Source organism: Manis javanica, chromosome 10 (assembly GCF_040802235.1).
Source record: "Manis javanica isolate MJ-LG chromosome 10, MJ_LKY, whole genome shotgun sequence".
NCBI classification, from domain to species: Eukaryota; Metazoa; Chordata; class Mammalia; order Pholidota; family Manidae; genus Manis; species Manis javanica.
The window spans coordinates 3,842,594-3,860,690 of NC_133165.1; the positions used below are offsets into that span (position 1 = coordinate 3,842,594).

The following is an 18,097-nucleotide window of genomic DNA, read 5'->3' on the forward strand; positions in this document are numbered from 1 at the left end:
ACTCCCAAGCCGGGACCCCACCAAGGCCTTTGACCCTGTGGCTACCACCAGGCCTGTGCCGGGTCTAAGCACTGGCCAGGGCTGGCTGAGCTGGCAGGGTGCTTGCTGGGACACTGGCTCCATCCCCTCCCACACACGCTGCCATCGGGGGCCTCTTCCTGCACCCCAAAGAGCCCGTTAACACTACACAGTTGGTCTGCAGCTGCTGCCAGCCACCACCAGGCACTGGAGCCAGGGGCAGCATCAAGGGTCCTGGGGCTCCAGGACACAGCAGGTGACACAGACCTGTCAGCCACCCTCTCCCCACTGAGCAGCTGTTCCTAAGGGAATAAGAGCCAGTCTCCAAGCATAAAGCAGCCACTGCCCCGGGAGGAACACTGTGATAGTAGGGGGCACATGCGACAAGAGGAAAGCTCTGCTTAAGGCCATGAAAGGCACTCTCCTAACTAGAACCTCACATGAAAATGTACTAACTCCTGTAGAGAGAAGAGGATTATGGATCAGAGGAAAGCAGGTTACCTTTTACAGGCCGATTTCTCTGTGAGCAGCTCTGGAGAAACATACTGGGCTGTTCCTACAAACGAGTTGGCCCTGGCTGATGAGAAGAGGCAAAAGGGAAGAGGTCACACTGAGACACCAAGTGCTTACAATCGGGGGCACTGTGGTCACCGATCCCTGATCAGGGTGCTACGGTTCACATGGGTGTCAACTGGAGCTTTCTGTCAGCACAGCACTGTCCCCCCGAATCCAGAGCATACACTCCTGAGAGCCTGCCTTGCCCAAGGCCCTCCCCATGCATCCCCTTCCTGGACCCTCTCCTCCAAGGGCTGGCTCATAGGTCACCTGCTTAGTGACACCTACCCTGATCACCAGGGCAGCCCTACCACTTGTCTACCTGGCGCCTCTCACCAACACCTGGAGGCACACTCACCCACAGCCCTGTCAGCATCCTGAGGACAGAGGTCTTGTCTGTCAAGTTCACTGTTGCACCTGTGGTGCCCGAAACAGCCCCAGACCCTCAGCAAGCTCACACGGAGGCACCAGACAGCCCCGCAGCCCAGAATTCTCCAGCCCCGGATGTCTCCAGGGGCTCCTCAGAGAACCCCTGGGCAGTCTGATGGGACAGTGCTCCCACAGGTGGAGCACCTGCCCTCCAGAGACAGCTCAGCTCTGGGAAGTCCTAGAGGAGGGAAGCTGTGGAAGGGACATGGCTGAAGTCCTTCTGTCTTTCCTTCTCAAACCCGATCCCTGCTACCAGGTGAGGGGAGGCGCACTTCTCTTCCTGTGCTGACTGAGGGCTCTGTACTTACGTCGGCTTGAACCTGCCTCAAACAAACTGACAGGTTACAGCTACTGGGGTAAAATGCGACAGGCCCATGTTCACAGTACACAGCTATGAATAACACAATAATGAATTAAAATGCAAGAGGAGCCTAGGACCCACGGCCACATACTTAGGCATCTGTTCCGGCCACGGCAGCCAGGACATCCCAGCTCACCAGCCCCGTGCTGCCCTAAGGCCGCAGGGCTCCCCGTGGGGGAGGTCCCCTGACTGCTCGCCAGAGGCCTCCAAGGAGATGCCCTGGAAGAGAACACCTGCAAGAGACGAGGCCAGTGTGCTGGCTCTTCCCCATCTGTGCCCAGGTGGGTCTCTGCTCCTCTGCCCTAGGCGATGCTGGATTCTGCAGCCCCAGAGCCAGCAAGAGCCCTCAAAGGGGGGCAAGAGAGATGGGTATTACCCCTCTCATCCCGCCAGGCCACAGCCCTGTCCCACCACAGCGGGCCCCCCAGGCAGCGGCCCTACCCCCTGGCTCCCGGCCGAGGGGCCCGCAGTCCTGCGCCTGTGGGTTTCAGCCCCATTGCTCCTCTGGCCCTCTCTGTAACGGGCCCCTTGGTTAAGTTATTTTCCTGTAAAGACTCTGCGACCACATGTGTGCCCTGCCAGGACCCTGCCTGATACTGCCAAGTACACTGAGGCAATTTGTGAGAAGAAAACAACAAACTAAGAGCCAAAACCAAATGAAACTATTCGACCATGTGATGAATCAAAGAGATGCTCAAGAGAACATGATAGCCTAACAAATCAGCAAAGGCACAAAAGAAGGCAAATACAGTGTTGGCAAGGATTTGAGAAGGCAGACGCTCACAGTGCTGCTGGTGGGCAGATGAAATGGTGTGATTTTGTGGGAGCAATTCTTCCAAAAAGCATCAAAGCCGCAGAGAACAGGCTTGCCCTCTGACCCTGCAATTCCATTTCCAGCACCCGATCCCCACGGGCGATCCGGTGCAATGACCGGCGGGGGGCCTCACCACCTCCTCAGGGTTTCTGTCTTCACAGTAATATGCATTGCTTCTGGGGGGCTCTGGTTTTTCAATGATATTACTAACACGAAGTATCTGCACATGAAAACACCTGACCATCGATATTTGTTGCCTGCCTTTATAATTGAAGATGTTCCATTTCACTGAAACATTAATGAGAAGAAGAAAATGTTTCCCCTCCCGCTTCATGGATGGCGGCCTTTCTATCTGTGGCCACAGGATGAGAGCCCTGGAGGGGGCTTTACAAAAGCACAGGATGTAATCGAGTGACCTCCACCCCTCCCCCCGCACCTCAGAGATAAGCCCAAGGTCAGACTTCTCCAGCTACTGGAAAACCAGCACAGCATCCACCACTGACCAGCACTGCCCTCGCTGTGCCCCGGCCTGCTCAGCAGTGGGCCACAGAGCCAGGGCCTGGGCTGGCTGTAGTCTCCAACCTCAAAGTGATTTCAAGAGGCTGCCCAGCACCCTGAGCCATGGCCCTCTCCGGTCACCACAAACGAGTTAAGTCAGACGCTAAAGCCCTGGTGGGGAAGGAGGGACAGAGGACACCCACATTTTCTTCAAAGCAGAAAGTACAGACTGCTAGTGGACGCTCTAAACCCACAGGTGAAGCACAGCATATACACAACACAAAATGTGCTCACCTCTTGGGCAGGAGGTGAGCAAACTGAATATCCCAACATATAAAAAGGAGTACATGCGGCATGCCCATGTGTGGTCAATCCCAGGGACACAAGGGAGCGTCACTGCACAAAATCAACCAGTGTGTGCCACTGATCATTAGAATAAAGGACAAAAACCACATGATTATCTCAATAAACACAGAAAAAGCACCCAACAAAAATTCAATGCCCCTTCGTGATAAAAACACTCACCAAGCTGGGAACAGAAGGAAACTTCCTGCACCTGCTCAAGGCATCCATGAAAACCCACAGCGAGCGTGTGAGCCAGTGGAGGACCAGCAGCTCCTCGCTCAAGATCAGGAACAAGATGAGGACACCCATTCCCACCATTTCTGTTCAACACTGTCCCGAGTCCCAGCAGGGCCATTAGGCAAGAAAATGGGATAAAGGGAAATGGGCATCCAGGTGGGAAAGGAAGAAATGAAACTGTCTCTTAATTCCACAGGACATGCTCTCGTGTGTAGGAAGTCCTGAGGAATCCACTAAAAACTATTACAATTAATAAAGTCCAACTAGGTTTGCAAGACACACAAGATCAATATATGAAAATCGACTGTTATTTCTATACATTTGCAATGAACAATCTTGAGAATAAAACTAAGAAAACAATTCCATCTACAATAGCCTCAAAAATAAAATAAAATACTGGGAATAAAACTTAACAAGCGCAAAGCTCATACACTGAAAACTATAGAAAAAATTTTAAAGCAATTTAAAAAGGTCTATAAGTAGACATGTCTACTTATGTCAAAAGATCAGAACACTTAATATTGTTAAGATGGTGAAACTCCCCAAACTGATCTATACGTTCGACACAGTCCCTATGTAAATCCCAACTGGCTTTGACTGAGCAGTGTTTTCCAGGTTCACCCATGTTGTAGCATCAGGACTTAATTCCTTTTTAAGGCTGAACAACATCCCAAGGCGCTGACAGACACCACGTTGTTTGTCCATTCATCAGCTGATGGTTGCCTGAGTTGTTTCCGCTTTTTGGCTATTACGGATAAAGCTGCCACGGGTGTAGGTGCACAGCTTTTCACATGAGCATACACTCTCAGGTCTCTTGGATATATACGTAGAAGTAGAACCGCTGAGTGATGAGGTAACTATGCTTAACCTTCTGAGGAGCTGCCAGACTGTTTTCCAAAGCGACTGTGCCACTTGACATTCCCACCCGCAGAGCATGCACGTGCTAATTCCCCACATCCTTACCAGCACTTGTTTTTACGTCTTTTTGATCATAGCCATGCTAGTGGGAGTGAAGTGGCATCTCTGTGGTTTTGATTCACATTTCCCTAATGAAATTGGGCATCTTTCTTGATTACTGGCCATTTATTTACCTTGTTTGGAGAAATGTCTACTCAGACCCTTTGCCCATTTATTAGCGGATTTTTGTTTATTTTTGGTTATGAGTTTTTTTGCATATTCTGGACACAATTCCCTCATCAGAAATATAATTTGAAAATATTTTTTCCTATTCAGTGGGTTGCTGTTTCGCTTTCTGAATGGTTCCAGAACTAGTTTTTAAACTTGACATAGTCTAATTTATCTGTTTTTTTTCTGTTGCTTTGTGCTTTTAGTCTTCTGAGAAACCACTGTCTCACCCATGGTCATGAGAGACATTTCTATGCTTTTTTTTCAGGTTACAGTTTCAGCCCCTACCTTCAGATCCAAGCTAATTCTGGTATATGGTAGGATGTGGAGTAATGATGTTCTTGACGAACTGGCGGCCATCAGTGGAGGACGCTGACGAAGCAAGTCATGGTTTCCCAAAGTGGCAAACACAGGGGAAAGAAACAAGCATTTATCCCACTTTTCCTCCATAATTGATACTGCCCATCAACCAAATAGTTGTTGAGGGGAAACTTATCTTTAAAAAATAATTCCAGCTCATGAATGAAAGAATTAGACTGTGACCCTTCAGCATTCTCTGATGAGTTAATGAACCTAGGCCATGATGGCTACAAAGGACCACGGAGATGACTGGGTGCTACAAGCTTCTTACTGAAACGCACCCCACCTCCACCTCCAGCCTTTAGTGGGTGAGGTTTGCACTTGAATGTGATCAAGTGGCTAGGTCCACCTCACAATTTACAGGGTGCACTGATGAGAAAGGGACACATTATATGACTCCACAGAGATGCAATCAGCAAATCCCAAGAAGCTCCAAGACAAATGACCTGGTTTCTTCAACAGACCAGAGGGAAAAAATAAAGATGAAAGGGAAACCATAGATTAAAAGAAATTTAAGAGGCAAATTAGCTAAGCTTAATGTTGGAACATTATCTGAATCTTGATTCAAGTAAACCACCACCAAAAAATTATGACAACTGGAAATTTAACAGTTGAGTTATGGACATAGGTTTCCAGACACAACCCCCAACTATGAGCCTCTGGGGCACCCTGAAACCCCTAAGCCTCTTGCAAAGAAGGCAAAGGCCAAGGACAGGGCCACAGATGAGGGGCCTACTCTATGTTAGCTGCCTTTACCCAGACATGTCTGTGCGACACTTGTCCAAGGTTAGAAGTCTCAAGTCCTCTATGCCAGAAAATTCTCATCAATCCCACATGTGCCCAGAGACACAGGGACCACTCTGAGCGGACAGGCGAGAGAGAGATGTGGGGCTCCCCCACTTCTGGGAGCAACCAGCTGGGACAGAGGCCCGTGGAGGCAGACCACCTGCTCCTGCTAGGAGGGAGCAAAATGCACTCGTTGCACAGCTCTGAAGCCCAGGCCTCACTGCTAACAACACTTTCCTTCTGGAACCGTTAAGGTGATTTGGGGGAACCATCGCTGCCCTAATGCAGGAGTAAATTCAAGGATTCTGAACTACATCAAACAGAAACGAGAGTAAGTCACTAAAATCAATCACTCACATAATTACACGTTTTTCCCTTTTCCTCTAAGCCCTCTAAGAAGGCGGGTGGGCAAGAGAGAACTCATCTAAGCATACAAGCAATTCTCCCTTGTTCACAATGTAAAGACTTTCAGCCTCCTGCTTCCAGAAAGAAAGGAGAGCAGGTTTATTTCACTATTTCACCAAAGATTTGAATTCTTACATTTTCTAATGACTACAGGACAACAGGAGTAGCCTGTACCGAGTATCAGATTTGAAAGGAAACTTACATGAAGGAAAAAGAGCAGTGCAGGCCTCAAGGTGACTGACTCCCAAGGCTGAATGGGGACCCCCACAGCAGCCGGTGGCTTGTGTCAGGGGAACCGTAAGATGACAAGGGGCCTGAGAAGAACATTTGGGGACATGGCAGTTCCTGTTTGGTTCGCCTGCCACAGACAATGCTTAAGTTATGGGCTATAACACATCCTAAAGACAAGGTTACAGCAATAGCAATGAGTCAATCAGATCATCAGTTCTGGGTATCTCCCAAGCATTAGAGCCAGGGCTTTGTGCATCTCTAGGCGAGCAGGCCACCCATCCTCAGATGCGAGCAGGGGAAGGAGAGAAATGGAGCTTCAAAAGGCAGGCAATGGGCACCAGGACTTGTTGAGAAATAAAGAGCATCTTCCTGGATTGCCCATTTGTTTCAGCCCAAAAGGCTGGTACTCTGGGGTTCTCAGAAATTCCCGATTCCCAGCTGCTGGGATGGTGACCCAATGCGTGTTCACAGAGGAAAGCACTGACAGAATCTCCACAAGAACCCTCAGTGTGAAAACAAGGGCTAGAAAATGCCTGAAAAGGAAAGGGGGTCCTACGGAGGCCAGCAAGGCCCCTCCCACAGCACTGACATGCCCCTGCGCTGAAGGAGCTGCCGCCAGACAGGCTCCCAGCTAAGCCAGAGGGCTCTTCTGAAGAGCCAAGCTCCTGCCCCCACCATGCTGGGCCCGGATCCCATGGCACGAGAGTCACTAAGTGGATGCTTCCTTCCAAATCCTTCCCCCGAACAAAGCCTGTACTCACACCCAGCACACCTGCTCCCCTACGCTCTCACCGGGGTCCTTCTCTCGTGGGTACCCACAAGCAAGAGGTGTGTACACTGCACAGAAGCCCCGAGGCAGCCTCCTGGGTCAGGGCAGCTCTGATGGTCACACTTGTCCCAAGACACAAAGTTCCCTTCCAAGGTCACTTAATAACTCACACAGTGAGCAATCTTCAGCTTCCCCAAAACCTCACAATAAAGGACTGTATTGTCTCTACCACAATACCCAAAAACAATTTTCTGAAGTTAAATTGCTATTCTTTATGCCCCCAGAGTTTATAAGTATGATTTCCATTCAATGAACACCTGAAGGGCAGCAAGCTGTCCCCCGAGATGCCCCCTGGCCAGCAAAGATACCCAGGACGCTGTCAGCAACTCCTCCTCAGGTGATGGAGCTGTCACAACACAGAAGCATGCACTAGGAGTCACCCTAAAGGACAGCGATCGGGAAGGTTTGCCATCGTAAATGCACACTCAATGGGCAGGTAAGAACCAGCCCTGACCCGGTCTGCGATTTGGTGAGCCACTACAGTCAGCACGCCTTGGCCACCACTGGCTGCAGTGCACAGGAGATGGGAACAGAGAGAGACAGACAGTGGGATGGATACAGGGACAGCATCAACAGGAAGAGCTGGCACTGACTCCACTGGGCCCCCCCACACCTGGCCTGGGAGACCAGGAGCAAGGTGGCGCCCCACATCTCCAGGGAGGCAGCTGGGGGATGGAGCCCCAATGGGCACTTCCAGGTGCTCAGGAGGACCTGTGACTACACACAGGGCAGCTGGCCACCCAGCCCCCTGGACTCAAGGCAGTGGCCCAGCTACAGGCGGCCTAGGGGGTCCCGTCCACCCACTAGACCAGGCACATGCTGTGTGGGCCTTCCCATGAAAGCTCCACACATTTTACAGACCCCACACAGCACACGCTCTTGTCCTGAGTAATGCGTCCACGCAACCCAGCATATTTCTGAGAAGCTGTTCTGGGCTGAAGCCCTGCGTTGAGATCTGCTGGAAATGGAACACACACCTTGTTTGCTCTCTGGGGACAGTACTTTTGCTGTTCCAAAATCTGTGATCTGGATGTGCATGTCTTCGTTTAACAAAATGTTTTCTGGTTTGAGGTCCCTGTGAAAGTAGATATTTCACATTTGAGATGAAATATTTAAAACAATAACATTATTACATCTAAACTTTGCTGAAAACAAAGTGAACTGATTAATACTCTTAATATTCACAAACCAAGAATGTGAGTCTAAAATGTTCACACTGAATAAATGGCAACAGCACACAACAGGGAAATTCACACCACACCACTTCCCACTTCATAGCTGATCTGTCATTTTACAAACTTTTTATTGAACAATAAACTATCATTTTTAACCCATAAACTAAAGAGCTTTTAAACCTACTGTGGTCATGATTTCACAACACACATAAATCAACCATTACACTGTCCCCTTAAACTTAGTATTTCTCAACAAAACTGAGAAAAAATGCTTAAAATGGTAAATTTTATATTACATGTATTTTACCACAACTTTTAAAGATCAGTAAGAAAAAAAAGCTTACTTAACACCTACAGTTTGACTTTACTAAAAAGTCAAAGAAAATGAGAGCAGAAATAAGCAAACACAGAAGCTACAGGTGACAAAATAAAAGCAGAGCCAACACAGCCAAGAGAAGTGCACAGACCAGCACGGGCCCCGGCCTGGTACCTGTGAATGATGCCCTTGCCGTGCAGGTACTCCAGTGCAGACACCATCTCAGCCGTGTAAAAGCGGGTGCAAGTCTCATCAAATGAGCCAATTTTGCGAATGTATTTAAGCAGTTCTCCATTTTTGGCATAGCTAAGGCCAAAATCTAAATATCACTCAGTTAAGGAAGAGTATACAAGTCATTTTTTCAAACTAAGCTTAACACCCCAATGGGAATATTTTTAATTAATGAAAACTGAAGGAACCTGTGGCTTGAGGCAGCTGCCCCTCTTGGAGTCAGGCCCTGCATGGTCAGAGTCCCTAGCCCCAGCTCCAGGGCCCCAGCATGGGTTTCTCACCATGAATACAATGACTCACACCTCCCGACTGCCCCTTCTGGGCCCCACCAGCCCTGGGCTCAGTGAAAGGGAAGACGCCACACATAGTGGTCAGCTGCCCTAGTGCCCCTCTGCAAGGCTAAAACAGGGAAGGAGTCTACTAGAGTACAGCCTCCCACCTGCACCACACCAGGTACACATTTCCTGAGCACATGTTCCACGTGCTATGCTGAGTCAATTCATGAAAGGTTTCTCAAATCAGTGCTCTTTTCTACGTATGAAGTGACAAGTTTTATAAGACAGCTATGCCATTTTATAACCTTCTTGATTCAATCTATTTACTGGGCACCCATTTCAAGAAGCCACCACTGCAGTGTGATTTCATTTCTGTTCTTTCCTTCCAAAAAGGATTAAAGGCCATAACAATAATGGGATCCCATATAACTGCCGCCTCCTGAAAACACAGAACATCTGGGCCTAGAATGGAAATCTACAGGCACTTCGCTGCTCCCCGGCAGCCAAGGACATGGTGACCCAAGAGCTCACCCACCCCAGCACCTGGCTTGTATGCCACAGCTCTATGTCCCCCACCATGGAAGCAGCCTGAACCTCCAGCAGTGAGGATGGGCCTGGGTGGGGGAGGGACCAGCAACCAAAGCCCCCAAGCCCTTCCAACCCCCAAGCCCTTCCAACTAGGAACCTGAAGCAAAACACACACTTCCTTTGAGGGAAAGCAAGGATCTGTCCCCTCCGTGGGGAGGTCTGGTTCCCGTGACGCCCCTGCCAGCAGTGCGAAGATTCATCCTCCGACCCCCAGCGGGGGTTGGGCAGGCGGCCCCTCAGGACCAGCACGTGGACCTCAGCATAGTGCCAGAGCCACAGCCACAGGCACAGCACCTCTTCTGGCCTCATGGTCTGCCCCGTATCTGACTACTCCCTGAGTCCCTGGTCCCTGCGTGAGGAAACACTTCTAGTTCTCTGCTCGGCCGGGGCACTAAGGTGACTGACGGGTTTGGAACATGCCAGATATTGAGGATCACAGCTCCAAGGCTGGGCTCTGTCTGACCTCATGTTCCTCCCCTGAGAGGTACGTTCAGACCTCACCGATGTGCCACATCCTAGAGCACATCAGCCTCCCTTGGCACAGCCAGCACCCTCGGGCAGCGAGCAGGCAGCTCTTCTCCCACAGGGCTGAGTCCGCAGTGGAGGAGCGCAGGTCAGGCCCGCAGCACAGCTGAGCCTGCAGAGCCCAATGCCCGCGCTCTGCAGGGGAGCCTCGCCCAGAAAGCTAACAGCTGACTCCAGGTCGCAAAGCCACGGAGGCACAGGACTGCAGCCCACCCTCCAGACCCAGTGCACTGCTCCTGTCCCCATGCTGGGAGAGGACAGAGGATGAGCAGGTGCAGGGTGGCAGAAGAACACAGACTAGCAGACCAACAGCCTCTCAAACCCTGCAGCCTTCATCCCCACTGGAGGGAAGGTGCCCTCGCTGCCGGGCTCCCAGTGCTGCACCGTGGGAGGGAAGGCTGGCACTCCGTAGCTTCCCCGAGCTCAGCTCCCCTCTCCTAGGCACAGAGACTGAGTCTGGTTGAGCTGAACCTCCAGAGGGCAAAGAGGCTGCCAGCACCCAGGAACCTGCATGGATATTCCTGCCTTTAGGCTGTGGCGGAGGTGTCCCCAGCTGACCTAAGATTGGGTTTTCCCCTGTGGCTTCTGTAGGACCTACTCCCCTCCCTGACAGGTGTACTGCAGCTCAGTGGAAGCTGGTGCCCGCACCGGAGTTTTTCTTTAAGCAGTGTTTCCTTTATCTCCCAGAAAAAGGCCCAGAGGACTTGAATGAGGCAGAAGCCCTCAGGTCTCACTCCTGTCAGAAGCAAGTGAGCCTCGGCAACCTTTGTGGACTTCAGAATTTACCTTAAAGACTGAGAGCAACAGAAACCATTGGACGAAAACCTACAGTCTCTTCTGCCTGCATAACTCTGGCCAAATCCACCTGAAATTAGACAGCAGGCTCATTCACCCAGACTCTGAGCTGTCTGATCCCACTGCCTGTGGTCTTGAGAGATGAAGTGTGTGCAATCTGTCAAGAGCCTCACAACCAAGACCCCCTGTCCCTACAGGAAGTCCAGGCCTGGGCCTCCAGAAAACCTGGCAGCCAGAGACCCTATGGGCTCAAGGAGAAGTACAGTCAGAGGAGTTTCAGAGAGTTTCAGAGAGCTCAAGGAATGAGGGCTCCTGGAGGCTTCAGAACAGCCACGAAGAGGCCTTCCTCCAACACTGATGGCTGGCACAGGAGCAGAGACAGCAAAGAGATGGGGAAGAGGTGACAAACATCCCATAACACCTGCAACAAACCTACAAGGAACCCCCCACCCCATTCCCTTAGCTACCAGCCCACCCTACTGCTCCCCTACACAGCAAAACCCTGGGCAAGAACCCATTCTGCATGCTGGCTGCACCCCCGCCCCCACCTCTCTCTTTTGAATTCTCCTCCCACCCGCCAACTGCCACTGCCAACAACTTGGAGAGTCCAGTCCTCAGCTCAGGCCTGGGCCCCATGCACCTGACCACATGACAGCACCTCGCCAGGCTGCCAGTACCCTCCACGAGCAAGTGTGTGGGCTTGTGGCCCAGGCCTCTGTCCTCTCCACTCACTGGCAGCACCGACCCAGGCCTCAGAGGGCCCCTCCTGCATGCATGGGGGACCCCAGCTCCCCAGCTATGTGCCTCTGTGGCTGCCAGTCTGCCAACCCCTCTCCAATCGGACCTGCATGCTGCCGACTCTGTGGCGCTCTGGGCAGCCACCCGGCAGCCAACACGGCAGGCACCAAACACCAATGCCGTGTCCCCCAAGCCTGGCCTCTCCCCCAGTCTCTTCCCACTCAACTGCAGCGCCCTATGGGCCCAGGCCCCAAGGCCCCACACCCAGGAACCACCTTGATGCCATTCTCCATCACCTAGTTCACTCACAGGAACCCTCACTTGTAGCAGCCAGACTCAGAGCAAAGAGCCGGCCTGGTCAAAACCCTCCCACGCTCCCTGCCTCACTTAGAAGAAAGTTCAACATTCTTGCCAGGCCTCCAAGGCTCCAGCCGTTTGGCCCCTGCCCCACCCACGTGTGCTCCTGCCCCTCTCCCTCCGTCCAGGTGTCTGGCCGGCACTGTCCCTCACGGCACTGAGCTCACACAGCAGCCCGCTCCAACACTCCCTCACTGGTGCCCGTCCCTTGGTCGGCTCTGCGGGTCCTGATCTTTGGTGTGCACCTGATGCCTCCACAGACACAGCTGCACGGGGACAGGCCGTTCACCTCAGTCACCAGCACATTCCCACTACCTGGCACTCACTGAGGACTTCTCAAGAAATAAAAGAACAAATTGAGCTGACAGATGAAAGAGCCAGAAAATGGTGTTATAAAGGGAAGAAGATAGAGCAAAGTTTTAACCAGAAAAATCTATGGATGAAGAGGAGAGACAGGGAGGGGAGGGAAAGCTTGAGGAGGTGGGAGGATCTGGCCCCTCCCAGGCGGGACGGGGAAGCCAAGCCCCACACCGGACCACAGACCAGCTCTGCAGGTGGTGGGGTGAGGAGAGGGGGCTCCAGAGACCCGAAGACAGGAGGAAAAGGACAGAGGCAGAGACTAAGGCCTAAACCTGGACCAGCCCTGAGATGACTCCATTTGAAAGCCCAACCTGTCAGTCGGCCCAGCAGGAGCCAAGAACATCTGGGAACAAGGGCAGAGGCACCAGGCAGACAGAAGCTGAGCTAGCCTTGGTTTGGAAGGACTGCAGGAGGCTGGGGGGTGAGAAGAAACCAGCTGGCCTGGCCAAGTAACGGGCAGGCCCACAGATAAATGGGATGACACAATCGTGTGGCCCATCCTGACAGCCCCACTGTCCCACCTCAATGAGGCCTAGGCAAAAGTAAAAGAGAAAAGAGAACGCTCCAGGGTCAGAGGAGAAGTCAGGGAGCATGAGAGGCCCTCAAATCAAGCAACCAGGCTCTGCTGGAGCAGCAGCTGGAGGAGCATTCGACACAGCCCTGGAGAGCCAGAGGCACTGGGGGATCAGAGATACCCATAGGCAGAGATTGCAGACTCGGGTGATGCCATGAGAAGGGCAGGAGGGAGGCCAGAGGGCCCAGGAGAGGACAGTACCCTGGGTACAGGGAGAAAGGATTTGGGCTCCTGTGGGTCCCTCCATGGACTTCTCACCTGGGGCCTAAGCTTGGTGAAGATGCTCCTTCCAACCGGACCCTGCATCCAGGCCAAAGAGGGCGAGAGGGGCCTGCCTTCCAGGAGCCCCAGACACCCAAGGTCAGCACTCCTCTCTCACTTCCCTGCTCTGAGTGCAGGACTGGACACCTGATAGATACTCCAGAGATGCCAGTTAGAGGATAAGGGAATGCCTCTGAAAAATGTTTAGCAACCACGGGGCTAAAATCATAACAATCCTTCAGATATGATGCTTATCAATAAAAAACCTCAAACCCATTTGTGATCTCCCTTGATGTTCTACGACTACTTCAGTGAATATCAACTCTAGAGGTTCCCAAAACAAAGTCAGGTGAATTCATCTGTATTTAGAATATGCCACCACGTTCCTTTCCAGGAAAGGGGCACTTGTGAAAACAAATAACGGGGTCGTGATTCCAAAATGATAAGCGGTCAGTAGTGTGATTTCAGAAGGCTTTGACTGTTCAAAGGATACACAGCTTTTCATCATCCTGAAACGTGAAGTAAAGTTTAACAAAGAAGGGGTGATCCAGGCGCGACATCACGTCTCTTTCTCTGGTTACATATGGGACCTTGTTCTCTTTGATAATGTGACGTTTCTCTAGAATTTTAACTTAAGGTAAGAGAGAAGCAAGTTACTACAATTGGAAATGGCAAGAAAAATACTAAAGGTAATTCATAAAGGTTAACTGGTATAAATTAAAGTTTTCCATTAAACACACCCACTGGTTAATTATGGTCTCTAAGACCAACAGTGTCCTATCCCTTGAAATCAGCACAGAAACCTCCAGGCACCAGGCAGCCAGGTGGCAGCAAGCCTGCAAGTACACTATCCCTGCATCCCAGATGCACAGCTTACTGCAGTTAGTACTTACTAGCATATTCCCTTGAGGTTGCCAGTTCTCGGGCCAGAACAACCTGGTTTGGGAAGAGAAGGGGGAAAGAGAAGAGAAAAAACATCCACTGTGACCAGGGCATTGAGTCTCACAGGTCACCATGCAACCAACCACACAAGTGGTGCCCTGCCCCCACCATGACTTTAGGGGTAAATACCTGAAATCACATTAACGTATTCCGGTCCTGTGCTAACAAGTATCGCTGCATGTCAATGACTGAGTTAATGTGTTCTAACAGTTAACAGCGAACACATGTATCTCTTGGCTGTTTTCAGAAGGTTCTTGGTCAGCTGCCAAGTCGCCATGGTGAAGCACACACATTCAGGAATATCCTGGGCTGGTGCAATGGTCACGCACAGAAGGAAGATGCAGCAAATAATACCTACACAAGTGGGCCCTCAGAATTTCTTCAAAAACCAGTTTCTAGAATATGTCCTCAGTATGTGCTAATTACAAAAGCTGCCCTGAATTTGGACTTTACAAACACAGGCACCCCTTGTTTTACTGTGCTTTGCTTACCTACACTTTGCAGACACTGCGCTTTTTACAAACTGAAGGTGTGCCAACCTTGTGTGGAGCAAGTCTATAGGCAACATTTTTCCAAAATCATCTGTTCACTTCATGTCTCTGTGTCACCTTTGGTAATTCTCAAATATTTCAAACTTCTTCATCACTATTATATTTGTTAAGGTGTCTGTGATCAGTGATCTTTGATGTTATAATAATTATTTGGGGGCACCGTGAACCACGCCCATATAAGACAGCGAGCTAACCGGTAAATACGTGTTCTGCCTCACTGACCAGCCTCCTCCAGTCTCTCTCCCTCTCCTTGGGCCTCCCTATTCCCTGGGACACAACACTGAAATCAGGACAGTCAATAACCCTGCAAAGGCCTCTAAGTGTCCTTCACCGAATGAGTCGTGCATCTCTTGCCCTAAATCAAAAGCTAGAGATGACCGAGCTCGGTGTGGACGGTGCGCCGCAAGCAGAGACAGGCTGTTTGCCCCACTGAGCCGAGCAAAGTTCTTGAAGGAGATGAAACTGCTGCTCCCGCGAACACACGGATGATGAGAGAGCAAAACAGCCGCATTGCTGACGTGGAGGAAGCATGAGTGGTCTGGACAGGGGATCAAACCAGCCACAACAGTCCTTAAGCCAACGCCTGACCCCGAGCAAGGGCCTGACTCTCTTCAATTCCACGAGGGCTGAGGGGGAGGAAGCTGCAGAAGGAGTCTGACGCCAGCAGAGGCTGGCTCCTGAGGTTTAAGGAAAGAAGCCGTCTCCGTGACAGAGGAGCGCAAGGTGAACAGCAGGTGCTGATGGAGAGGCTGCAGCTCAGATCACTAACGAAGGTGCTGAGCTCGGCAGCCTCTCGGTGTAGACGAAAGCAGCCCTCTACTGGAAGAGGCCATCTAGGACTTTCACAGCTGCAGAGGAGGCGTCAGTGCCTGGCTTCAAAGCGTCAAAGGACAGGCTGACTCCCTCGCGAGCGGCTAAGGCAGCTGGTGAATGCTCACTGACCATTCTGAAGATCCCAGGACCCTTGATAATTATGCTCGGTCCGCTCTGCCTGCGCTCTATACATGGAACAGCGAAGCCTGGATGGCAGCACATCTGGTTACAGCGTGGTTCACTGAGTATTTTAAGCCACTGTTGAGACCGACTGCTCAGGACAGAGGACTGCTCACTGACAATGCACCCGGTCACCCAGGAGCTCTGATGGAGACCAGCAGTGAGATTCATGCTGTTTCCATGCCTGCAGCCCATGGATCCAGGGGTCATTCTGACTCTGAAGTCTAATCATTGACAAATTACATTTCGTAAGACTCTAGCTGCCACAGACAGTGATTCCCCTCATGGTCTGGGCAAAGTAAACCGGAACCTTCTGGGAAGGATTCACCATGCCAGATGCCACGAGGAACACTCGGTTCATGGGAAGAGGTCGAATATCAACACTGACGGGAGTTGGCAAGCAGTGGATTCCGACCCTCATGGGTGACATTGAGGGGTTCAAGCCCTCAGTGGACATCACTGCAGATGGGGTGGCAAGAGCAGGGGAACTAGAGGTGGAGCCAGAGCTGTAGCTGACTTGCTGCCTCTGGCGCTAACACTAAGGGGGGAGGAGCTGCTGCTCAGGGATGTGCAAAGGGAGTGCTTTCTGGAGACGGAAGCTGCTCCTGGTGAGGACGCCGACAAGACCTGAATGACAGCACAGCACTCAGAACATCACGTAAGCGCGGCTGATAAAGCAGCGGCAGGTCTGGGAGGACTGACTCCAGCTCTGAAAGAAGCTCTCCTGAGGGTGAAATGCTATCAAACATCATCACAGCTCCAGAGAAATCACTCCTGAAGAGTCGACTGATGCATGAAATGTCCCTGTTGTCTTACTTGAAGAAACTGCCACGGCCACCCCAGCCTGCAGTCACCACCGCCCTGATCAGTCAGCAGCCATCAACATGGAGGCAAAATTCTCCACCAGCTAGAAGGTCACGACTCGCCTAAAGCTCAGGTGATGGGGAACATTTATAATAATGCAGTGTTTTTAATTAAGGTACATACATTGTTTTTTCAGACATATAAAGACTACTGTCTAGTGTAAACTTAACTTTCATATGTTCTGGGAAACCAAAAAATTCCTGTGACACACTGTACTATGATACTCACTTAATGGTGGTGCTCTGGGACCAAACCCACAGTGTCTCCAGGATGGGCCTGTGACTTAATTTCACTTGATGCCACTGAGGTATCATCAGCACTGTCCCAGCCATCGAGGGGCACACAAAAGTAAACCATGGCTCAGAGAGTGCTGCCTCCCTCACAGGATGCAGTCACGCTCCTACTGTGCCTTCTCTGCAGCACACCCGAGTCCTGTGTTCAAAACCCACTTTGGAGACAGAGTGCCAGTGGGGTACTGCACAACACAGGAAAGGCCTTTCTACACAAGCAAATGCTGGGCATACCTGAGCACCAATTTGCAAATGTATGACAGCCAGCTGAGTGGCATGGGGGTGCCCCCACCACTGCCCGCTGGTGCAAGCATCCCCCCTAAGTCACCTTCCAAAGGGAGGGACAGCCAGAGAACCAGAGAGCAGATGAAATCCTGCCTGACCCCTGGGAAATCCCCAGGCCTCGGGAGGCCTCTGGCCCACGGTTGGGGGTTACCTTCCATTATGGAATTCTTCTCCAGACCCCTCAGGAGTGACCCTAGAGGAGCTTGCTGTGAAGCACTCGCAGGTACTAGGAGCAAGGCTACCCTCCACGTACTCAAGTGGACAGCTCTGCAAGCCTTCCAGAGAGGCGCAAGCCCGGGCAGTGAGGGGAGTGAGCTAGGGAAGGACTCCCCTTTTTCGGTCATATATTTATGCAATATTAAATTTCTTCACAGGAACACATACTAGCTATCTAAGTAGTAAAAAGGAGGAAAAAGTTGTTAGGGAGTACTAACATTAGTGGGATCCTTCCTGAAGGAGGCATGTATATATTCTGCCTGCTGTGGGAATTCAGCAGTTCGTGTGCTGGCTTCCTCAGGTGTGCGTCCCTCCACATCACCCAGGCTAATGGCAGGACTGCCCCAGGTGTCATGATCTTCCTCAGGGAGCCAGACGGCAGCAGGCCAGGTCTCCCAGCTCCCCAGCACTACACTCTGCCAAGGGACGATCCTGCCCAGCCTGGGAAGTCACTTGTCCCCCTCTCCTCCCCTGGACTAATTTTAAGAGGTCTCTATTTCAGGAGGCACATAAAATTCATGAGCCAGGGCTGCAGGATCCCAAATCCCACCAGGAAGGCACCTCCGGCTCATGGGGCTGCTTTGCCCAGGCACCTTCCAGCACAGGGGTTCCACAAGCACAGGGGTGACATGAAGTATAGGGGGAACTTTACAACATCAGAAGTATGTCACCCAGAAGATATGGTGTCTACTTTTACCCACCATGGAAACCCAAGAACATGGGAGAACTTCACAAACACGTCTTCACCTTCCAGTCAAGATAAATGTC

At 51.3% G+C, this 18,097-nt stretch overlaps 1 protein-coding gene across 5 annotated transcripts in view; it reads right to left on the bottom strand.

Moving 5' to 3' along the window:
* The window catches only part of PDPK1 (3-phosphoinositide dependent protein kinase 1), a 70,392-nt gene that overhangs the window by 22,026 nt on the left and 30,269 nt on the right, over nucleotides 1–18,097 (bottom strand). For all 5 annotated transcript variants that reach the window (XM_037024493.2, XM_017664815.3, XM_017664816.3 and 2 more), the window contains exons 3-7: nucleotides 14,082–14,124; nucleotides 13,682–13,819; nucleotides 8,659–8,803; nucleotides 7,971–8,068; nucleotides 520–595 (exon numbers count right to left, since the gene is read on the bottom strand). In XM_037024493.2, coding sequence (XP_036880388.2) covers nucleotides 520–595; nucleotides 7,971–8,068; nucleotides 8,659–8,803; nucleotides 13,682–13,819; nucleotides 14,082–14,124 — 500 coding nt within the window. The remainder of the gene's footprint in view (nucleotides 1–519; nucleotides 596–7,970; nucleotides 8,069–8,658; nucleotides 8,804–13,681; nucleotides 13,820–14,081; nucleotides 14,125–18,097) is intronic.